Source organism: Podarcis pityusensis, assembly GCF_964106645.2.
Source record: "Podarcis pityusensis genome assembly, chromosome: 5".
Classification (NCBI taxonomy): Eukaryota; Metazoa; Chordata; class Lepidosauria; order Squamata; family Lacertidae; genus Podarcis; species Podarcis pityusensis.
Window position 1 is genome coordinate 98,752,777 of NC_138032.1, and position 27,559 is coordinate 98,780,335.

Below are 27,559 nucleotides of genomic sequence, written 5' to 3' on the forward strand. Positions count from 1 at the left end.
GTTCTATCATTCCAGAACCCTGGCCATGCTGGTTGATAGGAGGTGTTTACAGTGGTGATAGTAGTAGTAGTAGTAGTAGTAGTAATAATAATAATAATAATAATAATAATAATAATAATTTATTATTTATACCCCGCCCATCTGGCTGGGTTTCCCCAGCCACTCTGGGCAGCTTCCAACAAAATATTAAAATACAATAGTCTTAAAATACAATGGTACCTCAAGTTACGAACTTAATTCGTTCTGGAGGTCCGTTCTTAACCTGAGGTACCACTTTAGCTAATGGGACCTCTCGCTGGCGCCGCGCGATTTCTGTTCTCATCCTGAAGTAAAGTTCTTAACCCAAGGTTAGCCGAGTTTGTAACCTGAAGTGTTTGTAACCCGAAGTGCTTGTAACCCAAGGTACCACTGTATTTTTATTTATCAGATTTATATCCCGCCCTTCCTACCAAAGAAGCTGATGGCAAACACTCCTGTAATAAAAATAACATAAAAAAATTAAACAAAACATGTTAAAAATATTTTAAACTTGTTAAAAACATCTAAAAACAATGCAACACAATAAAATATGTGGCCAATCGTGTGTGAATAGGCCTCCCAAAAGAGAAACATTTTCAACAAGCTTTAAAAAGAATACAATAATAGCACCTGCCTAATGTCAATAGGCATGAAGTTCCAAAGTGCAGGTCCTGATATACTAAAGGCGTGACTCCTGACACACGCAGAATAGACACTGTGCATGACAACCCCTCAAGTAAATAATATACTAACATATTTAGTCTTATTAGTTTGTTTGATAACTGAACAGCTTTTCAGGACACAAACAGAAGTTCAGAAAGAGGACATTCTGCAAGAAAGGTTCACCTAGTAATAAGCACCATTACACTGCAACTGGAATATAGGCTTTGGCAGCTAATGCTGTAGCAAAATGAATTTTGATCTGTACTCTTTTCCTAGGAACTTCTACCAAGCTAGCAAAAGGTGCCCCACACTCAACCAAGAGTTTTAAAGGACAATAAAACTTACCCTCTTGCAGGATCTAAGGCAATTGCTCTGGGTTGATCCAATTCTTGCCAGAATAAAACTTTTCGCAAAGATCCATCTAAATTGGAAACTTCAATCCGGTTTGTTTCAGAATCCGTCCAGTATAGTTTTTCGCCTAGCCAATCACAAGCTAGCCCATCAGGTGATAAAAGCCCAGAAATAACCACATTTTGCACACTCCCTGATTTGTTGAATTCTGTTCGCTTAATGGCTTCTTCGCTTACATCACTCCAGTATATCAAGCTGTGGATGAATACAAAGTCCACAGCAGCTGCATCCTCCAAGCCACCCACCACAACTGTAGCATTCTCATTCACCTGTGCAGCGTCTACCAGTCGCAGGTCACGCCGGTTTGCATATAGCAACAGAGGAGAACCTAGGAAAGAAGAGAAAAGCATTAAGCTGGGCTTTGCACAAATTAAGGATTCAACAGACATCAAGTCACAACGTGAAGTAATTAGCAAGTTAATTTAATTTTTATTAAAAAAGAACTTCCAGTGTTATCACCTTTCTAAAAAATATGAGGGATTTGAAATCACAGGTGATCGTGATCATAGTTACAACAACTTCAATGACTCACTCTTAACACTGTAAGAGCTTTGCAAGTAAGAATGGATATAGTCTTTCTCCTCCACTCATAAGGTAACAACACAGGAGACACACAATTAAGCTGACCAGCCCTAGGGTCTGGACAACAAGACAAAAAGCACTTCTTCACACCACACATCATTAAATGATAGGTTGTTCTGCCACAAATAGTAAAAATGTGCACTGGCTTAGATTGTTTTAAGTGGGATTTGATAAATTCACAGAGAATAGATCTGTCAAAGGCGCTTTACTAAGGAGGATAGCTGAACAGAGCCTATGCATTTAGAGGCAGTATACTTCTGATGACCCACAAGTTGCTTATGAATTTCCAGACACCTCTGGTTGGCCCCAGATGAAGACTGAATGTCTCATGCAGCAAAGCAATTTTGTTTGTATGCAGTCATCAAAAGTTAGCAACACACAAGAGAATGCGAGGGAACACATGCACAAACCTCACACCTATCTTATTTGGGGCCAAAATACGTTTCTCTGCCTGGTTGCCTGGAAACAAGGCTCATCCAAAACTAGACAACTCTCTTTATTCCCTAGCAAATTTTCCAGTTCCAGGAACCACACTGAATATGTCACAAGCTCATTTGCAATTAGGTAATAATCACATGATGGGCAAATTAGTCCATATACAACCAGTCTGCTGCTCTGACCTATAGAATTGGCATAGTTGCAGCTGCCACATAATATTAATTCTGCACTTGTAAGAAATTGACATTTTAGTGCGGTAGAAGCTACCTTTGGAACTCCCTACCTACTGCCATCAGACATCACCGACCTTTTGTGTACTTTTTCATTACAATGTTTTTGTTTAGGCAATCCTACCCAGACATGTAGAAGTTATTCCTGTCTATTTCTTTTTAGCTACTGTTGATTTTAATCATCTTTTGAATATTCTTAAATAGTTGTTTTTAACTGCTTTTTATCAAGAATTTTAACATTTTATATTTTTGGCAATTGCTTGTAGGGTTTCTTGGAATCAAGCAGTATATAAACATTGTTCAATAATAAAGTTATTAATATGGTTGGTGCCATAATAGCAGGAGCGGGTGGTGCTGTGGTCTAAACAACTGAGAAGCTTGGGCTTGCAGATCGGAAGGTTGGTGGTTTGAATTTGCACGACGGGGTGAGCTCCTGTTGCTCTGTCCCAGCTTCTGCAAACCTAACAGTTCAAAAACATACTGTGAGTAGCACTTGATCGTGGATAGAGGACTTGACCTGGCATGTGTAACAGAGACTTGGCTGGATGAAGCAGATGGGCCTGTTCTTGCCGCTGCTTGTCCACCAGGTTTCTCTTAAGCACAACAACCCAGGTCATGTGGGTGGGGAGGGGGGGGTTGCAGAGATTTTTAGGAAGTCATTAGCTTGCACCAGGTGTCCTATTGGGAAGACCCAGTTTTCTGAGTGCATGTTCTGGAAGTTGGGCAATGGGGACAATACAGGATTCCTTTTGTTGTTGTTTTTTAAAATAATATTTATTAATTTTCCAACCTTTCAAACACAACAAAAAAACAAAAACAAAAAAACAAAAAAACAAAAAAAGACATAACACTAACAAAACAAGACACAAACCATTTAAAACACAAAACAATTTCAATATCTTATCTTATCTTTCATTCCCTTATTTCCACGACCTCCTCACACCTCCCTTTTTGTATTCCACTTCTGTTAATTGTTTCAGCAATTCCTTTCCATCTTCCTCTGTTTTCTATCCTATAATTATCTTAACATATTCTAACCTTATTTTTCCCTTTAATACTCTATTAATCTATTTATACTTAATTCCTTATAACATTTCTACTAGAGCCATATAACTTCATTCCAACATTTTTCTAACATTCATTATTTTAACAATATTTCTATAAATAGACTTTTTCCACTCTTCTTCCACCGACTCTTCTCCCTGGTCTCGGATTCTGCCAGTCGTTTCCGCCAATTCCATATAGTCCATCAACTTCATCTGCCATTCTTCCCGAATAGATAAATCTTGTGTCTTCCAGTACTTCACAATAAGTATTCTTGCTGCTATTGTTGCATACATGAAAAAAGTTCTATCCTTCTTTAACACCAATTGGCCGACCATGCCCAGGAGAAAGGCCTCTGGTTTCTTCAAAAGGGTATATTTAAATGCCTTTTTCATCTCATTATGAATCATATCCCAAAGTGTCTTAATCCTTGGGCATGTCCACCAAAGGTGAACTCTAATCCTCAAATTCGTCTGTTTTTCTTTAAATTCAGTCATAGCAAGCGTCAACTTATGTTCATCAAATTGCCTCTGTAGGGCTGGGGCTCTCTTTCTCTCCAGTTGTGTTACTTTACATTCAGCAACAACAGCATTTTCCCTGGCTTCCTCCGCAGTTTGCCGTATCCAAGTAGGTTCCTGTTACAATTTCTGGGTGGTTTCTGTATTGGTATTATTTATACTTTCTGTATTTAAGTTAATTTTAGTAATTGAAACATCCACTTTCGCATTTATCGTGTCCATTTTCCTGTTAAGCTGATCCAGTGAGTCATTTATCTTATATAATGCAGCCACTAAAGCCTCTTCTGTCGACATTCCTCTTGGTTTTAAATATACTGGTACAAAGGAAGCAACAGGAGGAGCAGGGGGGCCTGATGATGGACCTCTCCTGGATTGTTGCCAAATCCTCCCAGACCTTAATGTTTTGTCAGCAGTTGACTGGTCTGTTTTTCCTCTTCCATTTACCATAACACTTAAAAGATTCAAGGTCAGTCCCAGAGTCTCACGGTTTTTAACTTGCAGCTGGAAATTCCCCTAGCCCAGCTCTTGTAAAGCAACCGGTTTCAAAGGCCTCCACTGGGGGGAAACAGTTTCTATTTGTAATAGTCAATAGTATCCTCTTTTAAACCATCCAAAATTAGTTTCAAATTAGTTTCAATTTTCAGTTACTTTTACTCCTTTTTAAAGCAGCCAGAGACAGTAGAAACAATGTATTTCTCTTGTTTAACTAGCTGTCAATGAACGTTCTAAACGCTGTCAATGAACATTCCAAAAGACGGCAGTCCTGCTAGCAGCCCGTTTCCAGGGTCAGAGCGGCGGTGTTTTAAATCTCTTCACTCTCTCCCACTATTCAATCCACAACTTCCCCCTCTCTTCTCCTGCCTACAAGAGGGGGTTTAATGTTCTTTACCGATGGAAATTTAATCTTTTACAAAAGGCTTTCCAGGACTCTAGCTTGCAACTTCATTGCCTCAGTCTATTTACAAAAGGGGGAGGCGGACTTCCTGTTTTGAACCTCCCCGTTACGGTACCAAATTAAACATTTAGAAATCCAATTCTTCCGCTTCAGCTCTACTCACGGGTAATTACTTTAAAGTCAAATTGTCCACAGGAAAAGGTCAGCGCTCTCCAGCAACAGCTATGCAGCTTCGCTCCGTGGAAGAAGCAGACGATTCGATGCACCGCGCCGCTCACCCCACGTCGCTCTGGAGCCCCAAAAACCGGGGTTCCCCACGAGTGGGGGAGGCGCAAAAGGTGCCCGCCGAATCCCACGCTCACAGGCTTCTCCCGCCTGTGATTTTAACGGGTCTCCGCCTTCACCGTGGCAGCCAGACCCAGATTCCCACGGAGCAGATTCCTCCCGGTCAGAGGAATTCCGCCATTACCGGAGGCACCTCCCCGGAATACAGGATTCCTTTTGGCGTACCAACCTCCCCGCTGCACCAAGGACTCCCTGCCCAAGCTACTTCAGGTCGTGGCAGATGTTCTCTTGGAGATACCTAGTTTGGTTGTCCTAGGGGATTTTAACATCCATGCCGACACGACCTTACAAGGGGTCATTCGGGACTTCGTGAAAAGAATGGCCTCCATGGGGCTGTCCCTGAATAATCATAGAATCATAGAATCATAGAGTTGGAAGAGACCACAAGGGCCATCGAGTCCAACCCATCAGAGCATTCCTGACATATGGTTGTCAAGCCTCTGCTTAAAGACCTCCAAAGAAGGAGACTCCACCACACTCCTTGGCAGCAAATTCCACTGTCAAACAGCTCTTACTGTCAGGAAGTTCTTCCTAATGTTTAGGTGGAATCTTCTTTCTTGTAGTTTGGATCCATTGCTCCGTGTCCGCTTCTCTGGAGCAGCAGAAAACAACCTTTCTCCCTTCTCTATGTGACATCCTTTTATATATTCTTGAACTGTGGTGCCCAGAACTGGACACAGTACTCCAGAGACAGGCAAGAAAAGTAGCACGGAGCCACCGCACTCATCCTGTTTCAAAAAACATGGTTTACCAGGGGTAGGCAACCTAAGGCCCATGGGCCACAAGCGGCCCACTGGGGTCGTTTAACCAGTGCACTGTGCTAAACCGACGCAGCGCAGTGCCAGGACTCACCTCTGTGGCATCAGAAATCGTGTCTGCACAGACGCTGGAAATTGCAGGCGTGTGCGCTCATGTACACGCACGATCTGGCCCACGGAGGGATCTCTGCTGGAGTGAACCAGCCCAGGCAAGGTAAACCTTGTCAACCCCGGGTTTAAGAAGTGGGAAAATCTCTTAACGTGACCAGTATATTGTGGTTTGTTTGAAAGCAGCCCAGATATCAAACCAAGATTATTTTTCTCAGAACAACTCTACATGCAATGGATTCTGGGAAATAAAAATGGAAGCTGGGCCACCGAGAAGCAAGCTGTGCTGTTGCTGCAGAAGAAGTGCTGCAGCTGACAGTGAAAGCTATCTCAAATAACTCTGAAACTTGCCCTGTTTGCATGGCACTATTTTATGTCAGTCATTGATTTTAGGTTTTGCTACAATTTCAACCTTTACAGTTGACCAATTTGACATGCATTGTGCTCAATTTTTTATGATAATAATTAATTTTATGAAACTACATATGTCAAAAAGTAGAGAAAAAATCATGGAAAAATATTGTACTTGGACGTTTTCCAACCCACATCACTAGAGAAGTGTGGCAAGAGGGAAAAGGAGTTAAAAAGAAAGGATAAGGAAGATTGTTCCCAAAGGTGTAATGAGAGCTATAGTGTGTTTGAAAAAGGATGTTCCACTCTATGATTTTTTCCTGATTCTCATTTTTTAAAGCCATTACAACTAGTAGTGGCCCATCTTTACATCTTCTGGCAGCAATTCCATGTCTCTGTACACAGAGCTACACACACTCAAGACAAATTGTACTGCTGTGGCAGTAAAACACATCAATGATGAATAAAAATAATTATTAGAATGGTGTTATTGGTGGAGTGGAGGGGACAGAAGAGAAGTGTTTTCGAAATAACCCTGATCCTGAGAGGAAAAACTAGATACTGAGGGAAATTTCTTTTAAAAACTTTGCTTTACAATTTTAAGTTTTATGGAACTTATATTCATAAAAATGGAGCTTCTGTTAAAAAAAATCTAAACACACAGCATGCACAAGGTTCAAGCATCTACACAATTCTAAACAACGGAAGTCTAAAGTTCCAAACGAACTCATTCACTCTAAAAGACCTTAATCAGGCATCCTTCTTTCTGCACGCGCACCTTCTGAGGTGAAGTGGATGGTGACACAATATAGGGTCTTTCTGGTGGTGGCATGAAGCTCATGGAGGACTCAGCTGGCACTTAAGTTGCTAACATTTAAGCACCAGGTAAAACAACCCTATTCTCTGAAGCTTTTAATAAACTGCTGCATTTTGCTACCTTGGCTGTTCTTTCACAGACATTTCTACTTTTATTGCTGTTTCTGATTTTGCTGTTCTACTGATTTTGATTTTTAAGCTGATTGCTTTTAAATTTTGCCATTAGTTATCTCAGAACCTTTTAGTAAATAAAGCGAAATTGCAGTTCTACTTTAAATCACTGAATAGCAGTGACAGCTTGCACAGCAGACTTCTACTTGAGCAATGGAACATCCTCCCCAAGTTCCCTGTGAATTCTCATAAACTGCAGCAGATTTTGGGGTACACAGTGGGAGGAGAGGTTAAAGAAGTCCCATTACACAAGTGGAACTCTGTTCTCACAGCAGCAGATACAAACAAGTGTTCATACAGGATAAAAAGAAGGGGAGCTCTCTCAATCTGTCAACTCTTATATTTGAAATCTTTAATTCCTGATGTTTTATGAGACATCTTTTGTTCTTTATTTTGTGCTTTTTTAAAATGGTAGAAGAAAGAAATAAAACTGGAGTGAAATGAGCATCCTCTGCCCCCTAGCTGGACATCAAAGCATAGCGTAAATACAATCAAAGCCATTCCATTTTTATTTTTAAAAATGTTTGTTACAGTACCATAGCCTAACTGTTTTTCCTTCATGCATTTTGGACTCCAGTTCCCATCATCCTTGACCACTGGCCACACTGAGGGGCAGATGAAAGTTGAGAGTGTACTACACAGAGAGTAATTTGTGCGAAATACATTTTAAAGTCTTGTATCCCTGCTCCAGCATCCTAGCTGCATTGCTCATAGAAATAATGCCACACCAGCAAGCTCCTCTAATATTTGATAGTCTCTTGATGCCTGATCTGCATGAGCAGCATTTTTAAGAGGGGAGAAAAGGTGAAACCTACAAACTCTCCAGTGTCTGGTCATGATTTCTAGCTGTGAAACTTACAGTATTTGGGTATTTCATTCAACTCCCCACTTATGCTTACAAGTAACAGCCCGAGAAGCTGCTACCTCAAGGAGACAGCAAAAGGTATGGAAGAAGAATGACCTAATTACTATAAATTTGCTGTGGGGCTTTGGGAGCAGTGTTAGAAACTCAGATATAGAAGCCAGGTGCCAAATGGCACCTTAAACTGGGGTTGCAGTCGCCAAAACAGAATGTTTAGTTGTCATTTTGGGGCAAGACGGATCTAGAATCTTATTTTTCAAATTATGGACTGGTTGTGATCGATTATCAGTTAAACATCTGGCTAGTTCAGATGACAAGCTTGAGCTAGGTTAAGAACTTTGAGAACTTAACCTAAAAAAGTTACTTGATTAAGGGACAGTCCACATATATACAAGCCGATTCCTAAATCTTTTTCTTAATGGTCCATTCATAACATAAGAGTATTCTTCACAACTGTGAGCAGGTCAGTGGGATGGGCTAAGTGAAGACAAGTGAAAACCATTAACTATAACCTTTTCACTGCTCCTGCTCAGGCTGCACAGAAGCAGCATTTTGGTTCCTGAAATTCACTGATTGTGCAGATAAAATATAACTGATAGAATTTTACAGGATGTGGTATTAGTGTGTGAAAACAGTCCAGATCCAATGATCCCCAGGCATGCACCTCCAGGTGGAGATGTCAGGCCCCATCCTGGCACCCAGGCATCTCCACTTGGTCGCAAGTAACTTATAGCCAGGTGCAAAATGCACCTGGCGCCTATAGAATTTTGAACACTATTTAGAGGCATAATGGAAATTCCTTTTCAACATATCATCATAGGAAAATTGGAGCATTAATATTTTTAAAATAGTATCCAGTGTGAATGTGACACCTATATAGTACCACTCATGGGACAGGTAGGATTTGCTGTGTTTCTCTGTTACATATATTCAGCGGCAACTCAGGCTTTATTACTGGATAATGCAACAGCACTCACAGGCTCAGGAATAAAATCTCAGTGAATTCCCAAATTAACAACTGATAGAAAGAATCCTACCCCCGGGAGCATTATCCTTATACGCCTTTTTTGTTCATATATATTACCCTGGCAGGTTTATAGCTGACCTTGTGTTTGTTTACATGCAAATTAATACCACTTAGTTCAATGAGACTTCCATCCAAGTAATTATGCAAGGAATAACTAAGTTTGTGGACACCTTGAGAATTAACAGAATAAGCATTCATGGACTAGAGCCAACTTCATCTGATCGTTTGTAATGCACAAAGGCTTGTGCCACAAAATACATGCTAATCTCCAAAGTACCACAAGGCTATGGTGACTAACACAACTACCCACTCTGGAATTAACGTAAAGGAGTACAGAAAGCCCTAATGAACTCTGGAACTCACTAAAAAGGAAGCATACCTGGGATTGAGCTGTCAGTTTGTCTAGTAAAGAACATTCCCACGTCTGGTATGTTTACCTAGGTGCCTTACACCAGGAAATATATTTTCCAAAGTAAAAAAAGACTGTCTAAAAACTGTTTTTAGCCAAGTTGGCAAATACAGTCCCAACAGATTGCATATTTAAAGGCAAAGTAATTACTGTTGCTTTTGAAAGCAATTTCCTAGCTTGATTTTCATTGAAGTCAAAACTAGCAGCCCTAGTAGTACAGCAGAAAAAGGATGCAGCAATCCAGCATGAATATTCTATTATATTCCTAACACTCAGGGTGACCCCTCCCCATTTTATATTCACAGAGATACTGTATGCTGGGGTTAACCTGGGAGACTGTGACTAGCCCAAGGTTACACAATGAGTTTCATGGCCAAGTGGGAATTTGAAATCAGTCCCTCTCCACCCAAATATCACTACATCATACATTATATATAAGCATACTCATTTTATACAGTTTACAATATACTAACTAAAAGATAACTAGTACATATTAATGGTAAAAGTTTCTGGCCATACACATATATTTATGAAAAATTGCTATGTTCATCCTGTATATTTAAAAATGTGACATCTTAATACTGGGGTCCCAATGACTGGATCTCCAGCCTTTGGCAACCTGACATCATTCATCAGCAAATTAACAAGCATACACAATCTTTAACCCTCTATACCCTACCAAATTCCTGTTTTTCTCAGCAGTAATATACTAGCTAACTGGTCCTCTGTAAAATACAGCCACAACAGCCACAAACTCTCTGTAATCCAAAGGTATTTACAGTGGTACCTCGCAAGACGAATGCCTCGCAAGACAAAAAACTCGCTAGACGAAAGGGTTTTTTGAGCTGCTTCCCAAGACGATTTTCCCTATGGGCTTGCTTCGCAAGACGGAAACATCTTGCAAGTTTGTTTCCTTTTTCTTAACACCGTTTTGACTTCGAGGAGCAACTCATAGAACGCGGTGTGGTAGCCTTTTTTGAGGTTTTTAAAGACTTTGGTATTTTTGAAGCTTTTCCAAAACTTTCCCGACACCGTGCTTCGCAAGACGAAAAAAATCGCAAGACGACAAAACTCGCGGAACGAATTCATTTCGTCTTGCGAGGCACCACTGTATACTGAAATTCTGAGTAATCTAAAGAGCTAGCCAACATCAATTTTTTTCTTAGATAAAATAATTCACCTTACAATCAGAGTTCAAATACTCCGATTTCTTATTCCCACTTGAACCCACACATAGATCCAATATAAATTATGTAACATATAGAAGATACAGTACAGTGGTGCCTCGCAAGACGAAATTAATTCGTTCTGCAAGTCTCTTCGTCTTGCGAGTTTTTCGTCTTGCGATGCACGGTTTCCCATAGGAATGCATTGAAAATCAATTAATGCGTTCCTAGGGAAACTGCCTTCAGACCAGGTCCGGGGACAGTCTGTCCCCGGACCTCTTCTGAAGGCTTGGGGGGGGGGGGACAAGGGCTTTTCTTCCCACCCCCAGCATTTTAAAAAACCCCGGGACAGCGGAGGACTTCTCCGCTGTCCGGGCGATCTTAAAATGCTGGCGGGCGGCATTTTAAAATCGCCCCGGGACAGCGGAGGACTTCTCCGCTGTCCGGGGCGATTTAAAAGCCCCTGGGAAGGCAGGCAGGGGGGACAAAGACTTTCGCCCCCCGCCCGCCTTCAGAAGGTGTTCCCGCCCCCCGCCCCGCTTCGGAGCAGCGTTCCGAAGCGGGGCGGCTGGGGCAGGTGTTCCTGCCCCCCCGCCCCGCTTCGGAGCACCGGGAGAAGCGATCTCCCCGCAGCCCCTTGCTTCAAAAGAGGTCCGGGGGCAGCAGGGAAGAAGCGCTGCGCTTCCCGCTGCCCCCGGACCTCTTTTGAAGCAAGGGGCTGCGGGGAGATCGCTTCTCCCCGCAAACCCTTTCTTCAAAAGAGGTCCGGGGGCAGCGCGAAGCGCTTCCCGCTGTCCCCGGACCTCTTTTGAAGCAAGGGGCTGCGGGGAGCAGCCCCTTTCTTCAAAAGAGGTCGGGGGCAGCGTGAAGCGCTTCCCGCTGTCCCCGGACCTCTTTTGAAGCAAGGGGCGGTGGGGAGAAGCAATCTCCCCGCAGCCCCTTGCTTCAAAAGAGGTCCGGGGGCAGCGGGAAGCGCTTCCCGCTGTCCCCGGACCTGGGGCTGCGGGGAGAAGATCGCTTCTCCCCGCCGCCCCTTGCTTCAAAAGAGAAGACCCGCTGTCCCTGGGGCAAGCTTCGTTTTGCGAAGCAAGCCCATAGGGAAATTCGTCTTGCGAGGCAACTCCAAAACGAAAAAAACCTTTCGTTTTGCGAGTTTTTCGTCTCGCGAGGCGTTCGTCTTGCGGGGTACCACTGTATAGCCAAATTCAAATGAGCCTTCATTTAATAACTTCAGCAAGCATGCAGGCCTTCTGTTAACTAAAGTTGTCCATTTCATCTGAACTGAACTAGGAACAATGGTTAAGGGCTTCAGAACAAGTCATTATATTATACCAGACTTGAAGTTAGCTTTTTCTCCTGGCTTGTTCTGAAGCAATTAACGAGTTTCTTGGTTTATCCTGGATTTTTCTGAAGCCATTAGACCGTTTCTTGGTTCTGATGAAATTAACTAAAGACTTTACGGCTTTGCAAGCATGATGTGGGGTATGAAACAGGTGTGTGTGTCCATAAGGCTCATTCATATTGGGGCTTATGATTATTTATTGTATTTGTTGATTTTTACACAAAAGTGACCCAAGAAGATTTGCAAAATAGTATAAACATGAAAACCATAATTAATCCATGATAGGATCTATTCTGCCTCGGTCAGATCACACCAGGAGTACTGTTCTGGGCACCACAATTCAAGAAGGGATGTTGACAAGCTGGAATGTGTGTAGAGGAGGGCGACCAAGATGATCAAGGGTCTGGAGACAAAGTCTTATAAGGAATGGTTGAGAGAGTTAAGTATGCTTAACCTGGATAAGAGGTGATATGATAGCCATCTTTAACTATCTAAAGGGCTGTGTCATGGAAGATGGAGCAAGCTTGCTTTCTCCTGCTAAGGAAGGTAGGACCCGAATGGACCAATGGATTCAAGTTACAATAAAGGAGATTCCGACTACACATCAGGAAGAACTTTCTGATGGTAAGAGTTGTTCAGAAGGTGGTGGACTCTCCTTCCTTGAAGGTTTTTAAGCATAGGTTGGATGGCCATTTGTAAAGGATTCTTCAGCTGTGATTCCTGCAATGCAGGGGGTTGGACTAGATGACCCTCAGGGCCCCTTCTATGATTCTGATTCTATTATTATTAATCCAAGATACGATCATCCGAATGCAGTCAATATACCTAGTTTTGATTGTAAGGTAAGCATATTAAATCCATATTTGATTATCAAGTAAGCATCTTTAGAAACGTTTTTTCTACAATACACGAGGAAGTCTGTAGAAATTCTCATAAATATGGAAGTATAGCATAACATTTGGAGAAAAGAATAATTTGTGGCAAAATCCTGCTAATTTTTATACTCTCAGTCAGGTTATTGATTATGGGCAACACAGCAGAACTAGACTAAACTTTATGCATTAAAAAGTTAACTTAAACAATCATTTTTCCTTTGAAAATCAGAGAGCCATATAAATCAACTATCCTTCCTCAAAGGAATATACTTGCACATGGGTTTTTTGTTGTTTTTATCAAATGCCTTTCTAGGTCTCCCCTCCAATCCAGTTCAACTTCCCAAAATGTTCATCAAAGCAAGCAAATGCAGAGGAATTGTAAAAAATTGAGACAGGATTCCTTTTTACACACAAATACAAGAAGCATTCTTCTACTTCCACTGCAGCAAAAAGAATAGTTGTGAGATGTCTGTGAACAAGTATTTCTTCTAAACAGTATGTGAAACAGCTTCAGCAAATCAGCTGTAGAGTATCTGAAGCTTCTGCTCACCACAATACAGGAAGTGGGAGATGAGGGAAGAGACAAAAAAGAAATAAAATACTGAATAAACTGACCAATATATCCTATTTTTATTTTATTTTCAGATACAAAAATATAAAAATCTATTCCAGTCTGGTCTCTGAAATGGAAATTAACATTTCCTGAAATCTGGGGAGCCTTTTCATTTTGCCCAAAATGAACTCATACTAATTCATATGGCTGAAAATACTTTTAAGATATGCAGACTTCACAGATGCAATAAAAAAAACTGTTCTTTGCAGGAGACCTGAACATTTCATACCTTTTGCATAAAGGGATATTAATTGCATATTATTTCTGAGTATGCATGGTCATGATCAAGCTGTAAATTTCACTTGCTTTATTCATCAGAACTTATGTCCGAAAACAGGTGTGCTCAGGAGTCACTCAACTTTTCCAAACTGATTGCGGGCTAAATATTATCTCACACACAATTACAAGGAAGCAAACTCCATTAAACTTGGTGGATCAGACCACACAGTTGCTATCTAAAATGTGTTATTTGCCAACGGTGCAATCCTATACGGTACATGTCTACACAGAAGTAAGCTCCATTAAGTTCAATAGGCCTCTCTCAGGTAATTGTGTACAGGATTGCATTATTAATTACAGCTTCCAGCCTGATCTTAACTATGTTGACTGCTGTAAGTTCCACTCATTTCAACGTGGCTTACTCCCAAGTAACTATTTAGCTAGGATCGGAGACCTTGCTAAGGGAAAATCAACACTCCCAAACCAAGAATATCCAGTCCGCGATTCTAAACATGATTCACTGTAAGGAAGTCCCACCACTATCAATCAATAGCACCAGCAGACAGACATAGGAATGGGCTGTTTGTTTACAATGGCCACACATTTCTTGGAAATGATGGAAACAATTTTCCGAAGTTCTAATTCCCCCAAAATCACAAAATCTAATAAAGACTAGTATGCTGTTCTTTTTTTAAAGAAAGACTTAAAAGCAATCCTCCATGAAACTGAAGGAAAGAGAACTGTCTTCCGTGTGTTTGTGTGTACTGGCAAGCTCTCCCCTTTGCAAATTCCTCCATGTTCCAGGATTTGGGCAAGGAAGGAAGGAAGGAAGGAGCGAGCGAGCTGCGCCCCTTCCCGGGGCCTCGTCTCCAGGCCAGCCAGGCCTTGCCCTCCCCCAGAGATGCGCACCGTACACACAATCGCACGACACGCGGGTGCGCGGGGACCTTCCTTGCCCGAAGCTCCGGGGCCACTTGGGGGCCTCCGCCTCACCTCTCGCCAGGGAGCACAAGCCGCAGACCAGGAGGCTCCTCAGGACGGCGCCCATCTTCTCTCCTCGGGCTCTCACCGGCGGCAGCGGGGGGGAGGCGGCGGCGGCGGCGGCGGCGAGCGGGGGCAGCGGGGGCAGCAGCGCCTCGGCCGCCCTCTCATACTTTCGGGGCGCGAGGGGAGGCCGGCGGGAAGCGAGGGAGCCGCGCCAAAGGAACCGCCGCCCCGAGCCCGGTCCTCTTTGTGTCTCTTAAAGGGCTGCTCGGCCCTCGGCGCTCGGCCCCGGCGAGGAGGAAGAAGGCCAGCGCGGCCAGGAGAAGCCCTCGTCCTCCATGCCCGCCGCGAAGCCACCGGGCTGCTCCTCCTCCTCCTCCTCCTCGGGGAGCCGAGAGAAAGGGAAGGCGCAGCAGCACAGCCCCTTCTCGGCCGCCGCCTCCTGGATCCCCGGCGCAAAGCCAGAGAAGATCCCTCCTCCTCCTCCTCCTCCTCCACCTTCGGCAACTGCGGAGCGCCTCACACCTGGGCCCGCGAAGAGCCCCCCCGCCCGGCGGCGCTCCTGCCCCCCTTTTCTGGGAAGAGACGCCCCGAAGGCCGCCCCGCGAAGCTCCCCCGGGAAAGGGGGCGACGCGGCAGCCGCATTCCTGAGGGACTCCTTCGCCGCCGCCGCCGCCGCCTCGCTCGCTTTCTCGCTCTCGCCGCGAATCAGGGACTCAGGGCCTGCGCTGCAGGATCTCACGCTCTGGACCGGAGGAATGTCGGAACTACTTTCGGGGACCCGGGCTGCGCGGCGAGAGCGGCACAAAGAGCGGCGGCGGCGGCGGAGGAGGAGGCTTCCCTCTCCCCCCCCCCCTCTCTCTCTCTTAAGCGGCTGCGCTTTTATTTCCTCGGTGCACGTTCTGGGCGATTCGCTTGCGCGCCAGCTGAGGGGAGGCTCCGACCTGGCCAGCCACGCAGGCGGCTTACATAACTGGGCGGAAAAGGGACGCGCCGAGGGGGGCCCAACACGGGGGGGGGTCGTGTGTGCATGACGTCACACAGCCCCCCCCCGCCGGGCAAGGCCTCCGGGACGGGCAGCCCGAGCGCCCGCAGCCCCCCCCGCCCCCTCAGCCTCGGAGGGCGCAGCCCCCGTTTGGAAATGCGGAGGGGGCTGGAGCCCCTTCTGGCGCCCCTGCCGCTCACCTCGCAGGGTTGCTTTCAAGGCGATACCTACAAATTCACGTGCATTTCGGAAGTACTGCGCAGGTAACCCTAACGGGAGAACCAGCCTTGGCATCAGCTTTACCTAAACTCAAGCAAGGCTGCTCCGCTCTCAGGCTTAAACCACGACCAGCACCTCCCTCCTTCAGACATTAAGACAATAATATTGGCTTATCTTTAAGAGGATCCGTGTAAGGATTACTGCATCTATGCATATGAATCTTTAACAGTACTGAAAATGCTATATAAATGGTAAACATGCAATCTACAGAATTTCCCTGTTCTGTACAGCTGTCCTCTTTTGGGTTTTAATGGATGGGATAAGATATATTAATTGCAACTTATCCCTCCGGGTTCCAAGGCGTGGGTTGCAAACAGTTTTAAAATCCCATCCTTGGGAGCAAAATTAAAAGCATAGGAATTAGGCTGTAAAACCTTGTTTTGAGCAAGTCTAGCTCTCCCTTTCTTACTTCACTTAACAAAGAATCAAGCAACAACTTGATAAATAAATTAAAAAATATATAATTTACTTGCTTATAATCATGCATTGGTTCACAGCAGCAGCAGTAAAAACCATGCAGGCAAAATACTTATACTTTACAGTATATCACACTATAACCAGCTTCAGGCATGTGTTTAAAGCTGGAGCAAGTAGAGGCATGTCTGCATCCAATGCTGGTCAAAGTAAAAGAGAGGAGAGGAATACGGTGGTACCTCGGGTTAAGAACGGTCTGGTTTAAGAATGATTTGGTTTACAAACTCCGCAAAACTGGAAATAGTGTCTTGCTTTGAGTATTATGGCAACTCTGTGGGCCTTACCTGAGCCAAGTGCAACCCATTGTTGATTGAAGCGGGGATCACTAAGGAGTTTGCTTCCTTTGGGTGGGTTGTGTACTTCTTGTAGGAAGGCAATGTGTGGTTTCATGGTGTTTACATATGAGGTGATGCATTTTCTTTGATAGGGTTTCCCAACCCCCACATTTAATGTAATTGCTTTTAAGCTAGCCATCTTTGCTTATCTACTTTATAGGATGATTCCCTGCCAACTCGTCTGGGTTGCCCTGTGGACAGACGTCTGCTCCCTCAGCCAGTAAAGCGAGATGAGTGCCACAATCCCAGAGTCATCCGTGACTGGACTTAACTGTCAGGAGTCCTTGACCTTGACCTTTAAAGGACCACCGCGGGGGGCATTACTATTGAAAGTGGGTGGGGAGGTTTATGTAGGTAGGTATGTGATTTATTATTATTATTATTATTATTGTTTGTTTGGGGGGAGAAAAGAAAAGAGAGGAGAGGGGGGATGGAGAGGGGAATTATTATTATTATTATTATTATTATTATTATTTATACCCCACCCTCCCCAGCCAAGGCTGGACTCAGGGCAGCTAACAAGCAATAATAAAAAGAAGTTGAATGAATACAACTTAAAAACAAGATTAAAATACAACAAATACAAAAGAATACAAATATTAAAATGCAGCCTCATCACAGGAGGAGAAAGGAAAAAGAAAGGGGGAGGGAATCAAATTGGCTCCAAGCCAAAGGCCAGGCGGAACAACTCTGTCTTACAGGCTGCGGAAAGAAATCAGATCCTCCAGGGCCCTGGTCTCATGAGGCAGAGTGTTCCACCAGGCCGGAGCCAGTGTTGAAAAGGCCCTGGCTCTGGTTGAAGCTAATCTAACTTCCTTAGGACCTGGGACCACTAGGGTGTTGCTATTTATGGACCTTGAGACTCTCTGTGGGGCATACGGGGAGAGGCAGTCCCGTAGGTACGAGGGTCCTAGGCCGTGAATGGCTTGAAAGGTCAAAAGCAGCACCTTAAATCTGACCCTGTACTCCACTGGGAGCCAGTGCAGCTTGAAAAGCACTGGGTGAATATGCTCCCATGGCAGAGACCCCGCGAGGAGCCTCGCTGCAGCATTCTGCACCCGCTGGAGCTTCTGGGACAGCTTTAAGGGCAGCCCCGCGTAGAACGAATTACAGTAGCCAAGCCTGGAGGTGACCATCGCATGGATCACTGTGGCCAGGTCAGGGCGGGAAAGGTAAGGGACCAACTGCTTGATGCGGCGAAGGTGGAAAAATGTCGCCTTGGCTATTGCTGTAACCTGCGCATCCATGGAAAGGGAGGCATCAAGGATTACACCCAAACTCTTAACGGAAGGCAATGGCACTAATTGGGCCCCCGCAAGAGAAGGGAGTTGGTCCCTCATCCCCATGCCATCCCGACCCAGCCATAGGACCTCTGTCTTCAAAGGCTTTAGTTTCAATCAGCTCCCATGAAACCATCCAGCCACAGCTTCCAAGCATCTGATCAGTGTGTCTGGGGCCGAGTCGGTGTGGCCATCCATCAGCAGATAGAGCTGAGTGTCATCAGCAACCCAGCCCAAAGCTCCGGATAATCTGGGCAAGGGGGCGCATAAAGATGTTAAAAAGCATCAGGGAGAGGATTGCGCCCTGCGGCACTCCACACACCAAGGTGTGGCGTGACGACATCTCCTTCCCTAGTGCCACCCTCTGTCCCCGACCAGAGATAAAAGAGCACAGCCATTTATGGGCTATGCCCTGTATCCCCACGTCGGCGAGGCGGTGGTCCAGAAGATCATGATTGACCATGTCAAAGGCTCCTGACAAATCTAAAAGGATCAGTAGTCCTGACCCGCCTTGATCCAGTTGTCTACGGAGATCATCTGTTAGGGCAACCAGAGCCGTGCCGGTCCCAAAACCAGGACGGAACCCGGACTGAAATGGATCTAAAGCCGATGTTTCTTCCAGAAACCTACTAAGCTGTTCAGCTACCGCTCTCTCAGTTACCTTACCCAGATATGGAAGATTGGAAACTGGGCGGTAATTTAAGAGAAGAAAGAGGGAGAGAACCAAAAAACAAAAGGCAACACCCCCCCCCAAAGGAAGAAACTAAAGATGTGGTGATGGTGGTTTCTGAAAGAAGTATATTTATTTCAAATGATAAAAGTAAGAAATAAAAAATATATTTAAATGAAGGGAAGCTCTGCTTCTGCACATGACCGCGGCATGATGGGAAGTCTTGCTTCTAAGCTTTTCTCCTGCTCATGCTGCACAAACCGTGCTGATGCTAAGACATTCCCTCATCACCCTGGTACGTTCTGTTCACCTTGAGTTCACACCATATCAATCTGTACTTATCCCTCTGTGTACATTCCTTTCATACCATCCTGGAACGGGCAGTCCATTAGTAGCACCACATCGATCATGATAAGAAGGAAACCATACCTGTCTAAACTCCGCGTTCCTTTTCCCAACCTTTAACCTATCGATGATTAATGCCTTATATGCAATGATTAATGTCTTATATGCAACCCTTGCGTTGTACTTATGTTAACCAATCAGCAACAAGCACATACGTGGCAAACGCTGTAATATTCAATAAAAGGGACTCTCCGGGGCTTGCTCAGGAGATGCCTCCCGTATGACACCTACCTACTCGTCTGTCGTTCATTTCAACCCAACATCTGGTGACCCCGATGTGATTGCCAGATCCCTTTACGCAGCCTCATACTTCACTCGACTGGAAAAGTCTCAGCGCGCTACTCCGTGAGTATGGGGGGGAGCTTACAAAGTTCCGAAAAGAGCATGCTAAAGAACTGTTTCATTTAGTCAGACAGAGAGTAGCAGGTGCGCATATTTCCTTGAAAGAAATTGAACGATTGTTATGTCATATTGCTTGTGAGTGCCCCTGGTACCCGGAAACAGAGTCTTTGGGGATGGAGACTTGGCAAAAAATCGGAAAAACCCTCTTCGCAGAACCGAGGGCTCCGATTCATTGTCTGCTCACTTGGCAGAAGTGTGCGGATGCCGTCGCTAGATTAGGTCCCCAGGCGTCTCCGTCGGCACCCGCAGCAGACAATTCCCCACCACCTGCCCTTTTGGCCGCAACAGACAATCCACCTCCTTACCCAAAGCTTTTGCCTCCATCGCAACTTTCCCTACCCCCCCTTCGCCTCAGCCCACATCCACCCCCCATCCCCCCTTCCCTCCCTCCTTCGCCTGCCTCAACCCCTGCGTGCTCTCCTACAGGAGCTGTGCGTGCTGCACTTTTTCAAGCTAGACAGAAAGGCATTCTTTCCTTGGAGGAGGAGGCGGGGTGGCCCGGGGAACTGCCGTCTGCCTTCCCTATTTCTTATACTAACCCTGGCACTGCGCAACAACAAATTATGTATGAGACGCTTCCTTATTCTATTCTGAGAGAATTAAGGAAAGCCATTACTGATTCTGGCCTAAAATCCTCTTATGTGATAGGAATGCTGGAGGGAATAGCAACTGGTTATACAATGCTACCTCAAGATTGGAAAGATCTGATGCGCATGCTTTTATCCCCGGCTCAGTATGTAGTTTTTGAAAGTGAATTTAAGCATTGCGCAGTAGCCCTGGCTGATCCACAGCATTCAGCCAACCAACTCTTTGGTTCTGGTCCGTATGATAATATACCAGCCCAGGCGCAATTAACACCTTTACATTTTAGTTGCACCGCGACCTGTGTGCAACGCGCCTTTCGCAAAGTCCCTGTCTCAGGGCAACCACTTAGCTCCTTTGTTAATATTAAGCAACAACATTCGGAGCCCTACCATCAATTTATAGATAGATTGAAAGAATCAGTCACTAGGCAGATTGATGACACTACAGCTCAAAATGAATTGATGAAAAAACTGGCTTTTGAAAATGCAAGTACTGACTGCAAGAAGGCTTCGCAGTCGATCATACATCACCCTAAATATGACCTGGCCGATATGATTCAAGCCTGTGCAGATGTTGGCAGCCAGAGTCATGCGATGTCCTTGCTTGCCGGTGCCATCCAGGCTGGCAATAAGCCCACGGGCAACTGCTTCAATTGCAAACGCCCAGATCATTTTGCTAAACAATGCAGAGCCCCTGGCGGGGGAGCAAACAGGAATGGTGATGCCAATAAGGCTAAGCCTTCCAAGAAATGCCCGAAGTGCGGTAAAGGCTATCATTGGGCAAATCAGTGCAGGAGTTCGGGAAACTCCTTTAAAAAAAAAAAAATGATATTTATTAAACCTTTCAGAAAAGGTTACAAAAATATGAAAAAGAAAAAAAAAGAAACTACAAAATACAAAAAAAAAAACAATTAAATACAAATCAATCTTTCCATGTCTTGTCTTTCATTTACTTGTTTCCCTGACCTCCTCACACCTCCCTTTTTTGTATTCCGGTTCAGTTAGTTAATTCAGCAAATCCTTTCCCTCTTTGCTTTTATCTTAATCCTTTATCTTAATATATTATAACTTAAGATTCTCACCTGTTAACAATCCATTTTTACATACTCCTTTGTAACATTGCTGCTAAAACCACTTAACTTCATTCCAACATCATTCTAACATTCATTAATTTTGCAATATTTCTGTAAATAGTCTTTAAATTTCTTCCAATCTTCTGCCACCGACTCTTCTCCCTGGTCTCGGATTCTGCCAGTCATTTCCGCCAGTTCCATATAGTTCATCACCTTCATCTGCCATTCTTCCAAGGTGGGTAGATCTTGTGTCTTCCAATGCTTTGCAATAAGTATTCTTGCTGCTGTTGTAGCATACATAAAGAAAGTTCTATCCTTCTTTGGCACCAATTGGCCAACCATGCCCAGGAGAAAGGCCTCTGGTTTCTTCCGAAAAGTATATTTAAATATCTTTTTCATTTCATTATAGATCATCTCCCAGAAAGCCTTAATCCTTGGGCACGTCCACCAAAGGTGAAAGAATGTACCTTCAGTTTCTTTACATTTCCAACATTTATTATCGGGCAAATGATAGATTTTTGCAAGCTTGACTGGTGTCATGTACCACCTGTATATCATTTTCATAATATTCTCTCTTAAGGCATTACATGCCGTGAACTTCTTACCTGTGGTCCATAACCGTTCCCAGTCAGCGAACATGATATGTCCAACATCTTGTGCCCATTTAATCATAGCAGATTTCACCGTTTCATCCTGAGTATTCCATTTCAACAGCAAGTTATACATCTTTGACAGAGTCTTAGTTTTGGGATCTAACAGTTCTGCTTCCAATTTTTATTTTTCCACCTGGAAACCAATTTTCTTGTCCAAATTGTATGCCTCCATTATTTGATAATAATGAAGCCAATCTCGCACTTTGTTTTTTAGTTTTTCAAAGCTTTGCAATTTCAATTTGTCTCCCTCTTGTTCCAGAATTTCCCAATATTTCGGCCATTTGGCCTCCATACTGAGCTTTTTCTGAGCCTTCGCTTCCATCGGTGACAACCACCTTGGGGTTTTATTTTCAAGTAGATCCTTATATCTTGTCCAGACATTAAACAATGCTTTCCTGACAATGTGGTTTTTAAATGCTTTATGTGCTTTAATCTTATCATACCACAAATATGCATGCCACCCAAATACATTGTTGAAACCTTCTAGATCCAAAATGTCTGTGTTTTCAAGAAGCAGCCATTCTCTCAGCCGGAGTTCGGGAAACTCCTTAGGGGCCCCACTCTCGGGCCAGGACAAATAGGGAGCCCTCCGCCGTTAGTCTCCACTATTAAAACCTTCTCAAAGGATACACGCTCTGATTTTACCTCGACTTAATTAATCAAGAAACCAAAGACACTGTTTTACCTGGCGAAATTGTGCTTATGCCCACCCAATTGGCGGGCCCACTACCTCCTAAAGTCGCAGGTTTAATTTTACCCAAATTTTCTGCGGCCAAAGAAGGAATCCAGGTTATTCCAGGAGTTCTGGATCCTGACTATGTTGGCACAATAATGGTTCAACTTTGGAGCCATATGCCCATGCAGTTAAAGAAGGGTGAGTCCTGGGCGCATTTGGTGGTGCTCCCTTCTCACCATACTGCTTCTATTATGGATAGTCATTTGCACGAGCTCTCTCCTTTTCCCCCACAGCTGTTAGCTGTAATCCAGCGGATTGGTCATCAGAAACTTCTTCGTAAGTACAAAATAAATGGCAAGGTTCTGGAAGGCTTGATTGACACAGGCGCGGACATTTCTGTAATTTCCAGTAGTTGCTGGGACCCCACGTGGCCCCTTGAGTCTGCCTCTGCGGTTTGGGGTGTAGGTGGACCTCAAACCTCTCCGGGTCTTGCTCAGGAGATGCCTCCCGTATGACACCTACCTACTCGTCTGTCGTTCATTTCAACCCAACATTTAAAAACCCCTTTGAGAGAGGAAAAGATAATATAATTTTGTGTGTGTGTGTATTCTCTTTAAAGAGAAAAAGGAAGTGGGGAGGGAAAAGAGAGAGAGGAAGGGGAAATAACTAGCAATAACAAAAATGTGGAATAAAAAGCTTTTTGGTTTGTTTTTTAAGAAAAGGTTATGATAGTTGTCAGGGATCTGCTTGAAGGGGAGGGGGGAGAGACAGAAACGTACAGAGAGCCTCCTCCTCTGTTGAGCAGCTGCAGTTCGTCAGAGTCTGAGAAGGGGAAGCTTTCAGGAGACACGGAAGACGAGAGAAAGGGGAGCCAAAACACTGCTACAGTGGTGCCCCGCAAGACGAATGCCTCGCAAGACGGAAAACCTGCTAGACGAAAGGGTTTTCCGTTTTTCGATGCGCTTCGCAGGACGAATTTCCCTATGGGCTTGCTTCGCAAGACGAAAATGTCTTGCGAGTCTTGAGATTTTTTTTCGCTCCCCCCCTTTTTCTAAGCCGCTAATAGCCGCTAAACCGCTAATAGCGTTAATCCGCTAAGCCGCTAATAGGGTTGCTTCGCAAGACGAAAAAACCGCTAGACGAAGAGACTCGCGGAACGGATTAATTTCGTCTTGCAAGGCACCACTGCTACCAGGGAAGGGAATGTGCAGCTTCTGTCTCACAGCTTTCCACGTAAGGAAAAGAGGCGGAGAGGGGGTTTTCCCGGGTTTCCATGCTGGAGGGGAAATAGGAAGAAGGCACTTCCGGAATCTGCTAGCGATTAAGGCAGACATGGTTTGAAGCTTCTGCACTGTACATAAGTTTTGCACCCAATAAAATCTGAAAAGACAGGCTGGAGTCCTGGCTGTTATCCTCGTGAGCAACCACACTCCCACCTTACAATAGAAATGGGCGGGCAGGGGGAGGGAGGACTCCCCCCTTAAAAAATAAAAATAGAAAAATAAAGGAATCAGGTTTTTATTTCTATTTTCTTTATTTTTCCTATTTAATTTTAAAAGATGAGTAATAAAAAATAAGTAGGAAGTCAGGGCTGAAGCAGCGATCTCAGGAAGTGGCCTGTGTTGGTTTAGGGCTCCCTTCTGGGCACCACCATTTTGATTCTTAAGAGTTAGGGGGAAATGGAGGTTAGAAATTTGGGGAAGGGAAAGGGGAAAGATTTTTTTTAAAAAAAAATATTTTTGAAAAATTAAGGAAAAGGTATTAAAATAATAAAAAGAAGACTAAGATATAATAATAATAATAATAATAATAATAATAATAATAGATTTTTTTTAAAATTAAGGAAAATATATAAATACATTTAAAATATTATATAAAAATTATATAAAACCCAACAATTTCATTAAAAAATTACACTCTGGATGATAAATCCAATGTTAAATATTATCAGTAGTCCATATGCAGTCTTACAGTTATCATTACAATGGTCCAGGTTTTGACTTGAGGACACTGTTCTTTATAAGTTTCCCACTCCTTTCTGAAATTTTGGTTTGGCTGTCTCCTAATTGTCTCTGTCATTTTTGCCAATTTGAGATATTCAAATAATTTATCCTGACATTCCTCTTTTGTTGGTACTAATTCTCCTCTCCATTTTCTGGCAATTAATATTCTTGCTGCTGTTGTAGCATATAAGAATATTCTCCTTTTTTCATTTGGAATATCTGAGTCTAAAATGCCCAAGAGAAAGGCTTCTGGTTTCTTTACAAAGGTTTGCTTGAACATTTTTTTCAATACCTCATAAATAATATCCCAGAAATTCTTTTTTTTTTTTTTTTTGCAGCCGCACCACTTATGAAACAGTGTCCCTTCTGCCTGTTTAAACCTCCAGCAAGCATTAGATTTCTAATTTTATACATTTTGGGCAGTTTGCTGGGAGTTTATTTACCACCTATAGGACATCTTCAAAAATTTTTCCTTTAGTGTATGACAGGCCGTTCTTTATTCCATACTCTTTCCCATGCTGATAGTTGAATATTTTTACCAAAATCTTTCACCTACTTAATCATTACTTCTTACACCTCTTCATTTTTCACCTCCCGTTCTAAAAGAATCCTGTACATTCTGGATATTACTCTTTTCTTATTTTGTATTAATTCTTTATCTACTTTTGATTCTTCGGTTGCAAAACCCTTTTTCCTGTCTGTTTTAAAAACCTCGTTTAATTGATAATATTGTAGCCAGTCCTTTAGGTAATGTCTGATTTCTTTGATTTTTTTTCACTTTAAATTGATTATCTTTTTCTTTTCACTGCAATGGCCTCCAGAGGGGATAGCCACCAGGGAGTTTTTGGTTCCAGTAAATCTTTATACTTCTTCCATAATTTATATAGCGGCTTCCTTATGACATGATTCAGGAAGGCTCTATATTTTTAACTTACTTAAAGCACAAGAAATAAAATTTTAAAAAATTGTTTGTGCTGCCCTGATGCTAAACAGATTTACAGTACAATCCTAACCATGTCTACACAGATGCTGTATTAAATTCATTGGAGCTTATTCTCAGGTAAACTGGGGTAAGGCTGTAGCCTTACTTAGCCATAAACACCATTTATGGTGTTATCACTTGCTGATCAGAAGGTTGGCAGTTCAAATCCCCTTGATGGGGTGAGCTCCCGTTGCTCTATCCCAGCTTCTGCCAACCTAGCAGTTTGAAAGCATACCAAGTGCAAGTACAGTCATACTTTGGTACTCAAATGGCCTAGTTGCCACACAAATCGGCTCTCGAATGCCACAAACCTGGAAATAAGTGTTCCAGTTTGCGAACGTTTTTCGGAAGCCAAATGTCCGGCGCGGTTTCCACTTGAGTGCAGGAAGCTCCTGTAGCCAATCGGACGCCACGCCTTGGTTTTCGAACGGTTTCAGGAGTCGAACAGACTCCCGGAACAGATTACATCGAGAAACAATGTACCACTATAGATAAATAGGTACCAATGTGGTGGGAAGGTAAATGGTTTTTCTGTGCGCTCTGACACTTGTCATGGTTGGCACTTGTTGCACCAGAAGCAGCTTAGTCATGCTGGCCACATGACCCGAAAGCTGTCTGTGAACAAACGCCAGCTCCTTGACCTGAAGCGAGATGAGTGCCGCAACCCCATAGTCACCTTTGACTGGACCTAGGACCAGGGGTCCTTTACTTTCTTTTTACTTTTTTATTATGTAATATGTAATAATAAACTGAGCTTCTGTTACTGTGTACATGCCAGGCTGGTTTCCCTCCAACTATAACATGCTTTCAAAAATAAAGTCCTCAATATGCTTATGCTGGCCCAGGCACTGATGCTGGGTCTGCTTCATCTGTCTTCATCTGCTGCTCTTTGGGTAGCCACAGGTGGGGTGGGGCGGTGTGGCCATGGACTTTGGCTATTGGCTGCAGTCCTACCTGCACCACCTGATGGGATTGCTCCTACACGGCTATGTTCTTCCTCCACTGTTGGAGACAAGTGTGCTTCTGAATACCAGTTGCTGGAAACTGCAAAAGGGGCAAGTACTGTTACACTCAAGTTCTGCTTGCGGGCTTTCCATTAGCATATTGGAGGACCAGCAGCCAGCAACCTGGGTGAGGCTCTCTTCTTATCCCCATTGACTCTTCTACCCACTATGAGAGATGCAGGCAGGTCTGTACTGCCAAAGTAAGTCAGATTTCCGTTTCTAACACCAGTGCTATATATAACACCGTTTCTAACACCAATCTCAGAACAGTGAGAAGATTCAGGGGTTCCAGTCTATACCCCTGCTGTTTCCTTTGAGTGAGGTCACAAGGTTTATGGCATTTCTTTCATGTAGGTGAAATCATAGTACTAGCAGCCCCAAAGATCCTGTTCACCCATTAGTTTTCTAGGGAGTTTCCAGCACTGTTCAAGATGGTTCAGCTTTTGTGTCTGCTCTCTCCTTTTGACTCTGGGTCTCCTAAAACTACCAATCTATTTTCCTCTCTTGCACATAAACAGTCAGGGGGAGGTGGGAAGGAAGTCCTTGCCTCTTTTGCCATACTGGCTGTCAGCTTCCTAAAATGCCTCCATCTATTTAGTTTCAGTGGCTACAGCCACTAGCTTGCATTTCAGAAGGGGTTGCTTAACAGATTTGGCAAGGGCTGTTTACTTCACAAAAGAACTGGATTGCCCATTTTAGCCATCCTCCTCTTCTGCATAAGCCACTCTTGCAGCTATATTATAACATCACAGGGCTGGAGGGCATCCCAAGAGCTAGAAAAGGTTATAAGAAATAGGCTTGAAAAAGGAAAGTCCTGGCTAGAAAGTTGTACGTAGGGCAGGCAACTGCTTTTCAATTGCTAAATTATTCAGCAGAATTATTAAAACATCTGAAGAAATTTCTTATTAT

General features: G+C 43.7%; 1 protein-coding gene across 3 annotated transcripts in view; it reads right to left on the reverse strand.

Annotated features, from left to right (window-relative positions):
- LRP6 (LDL receptor related protein 6) overlaps window positions 1–15,289 on the reverse strand; it is a 103,243-nt gene extending 87,954 nt beyond the window's left edge. For 2 of the 3 annotated variants that reach the window (XM_081005411.1, XM_081005409.1), the window contains exons 1-2: window positions 14,855–15,288; window positions 1,027–1,420 (exon numbers count right to left, since the gene is read on the reverse strand). In XM_081005411.1, coding sequence (XP_080861537.1) covers window positions 1,027–1,420; window positions 14,855–14,909 — 449 coding nt within the window. In that variant the 5' untranslated portion in view covers window positions 14,910–15,288. Of the gene's footprint in view, window positions 1–1,026; window positions 1,421–14,854 lie in introns of all 3 variants that reach the window. The other variant, XM_081005410.1, reaches the window with a different exon arrangement.
- Window positions 15,290–27,559: the final 12,270 nt, after the last annotated feature.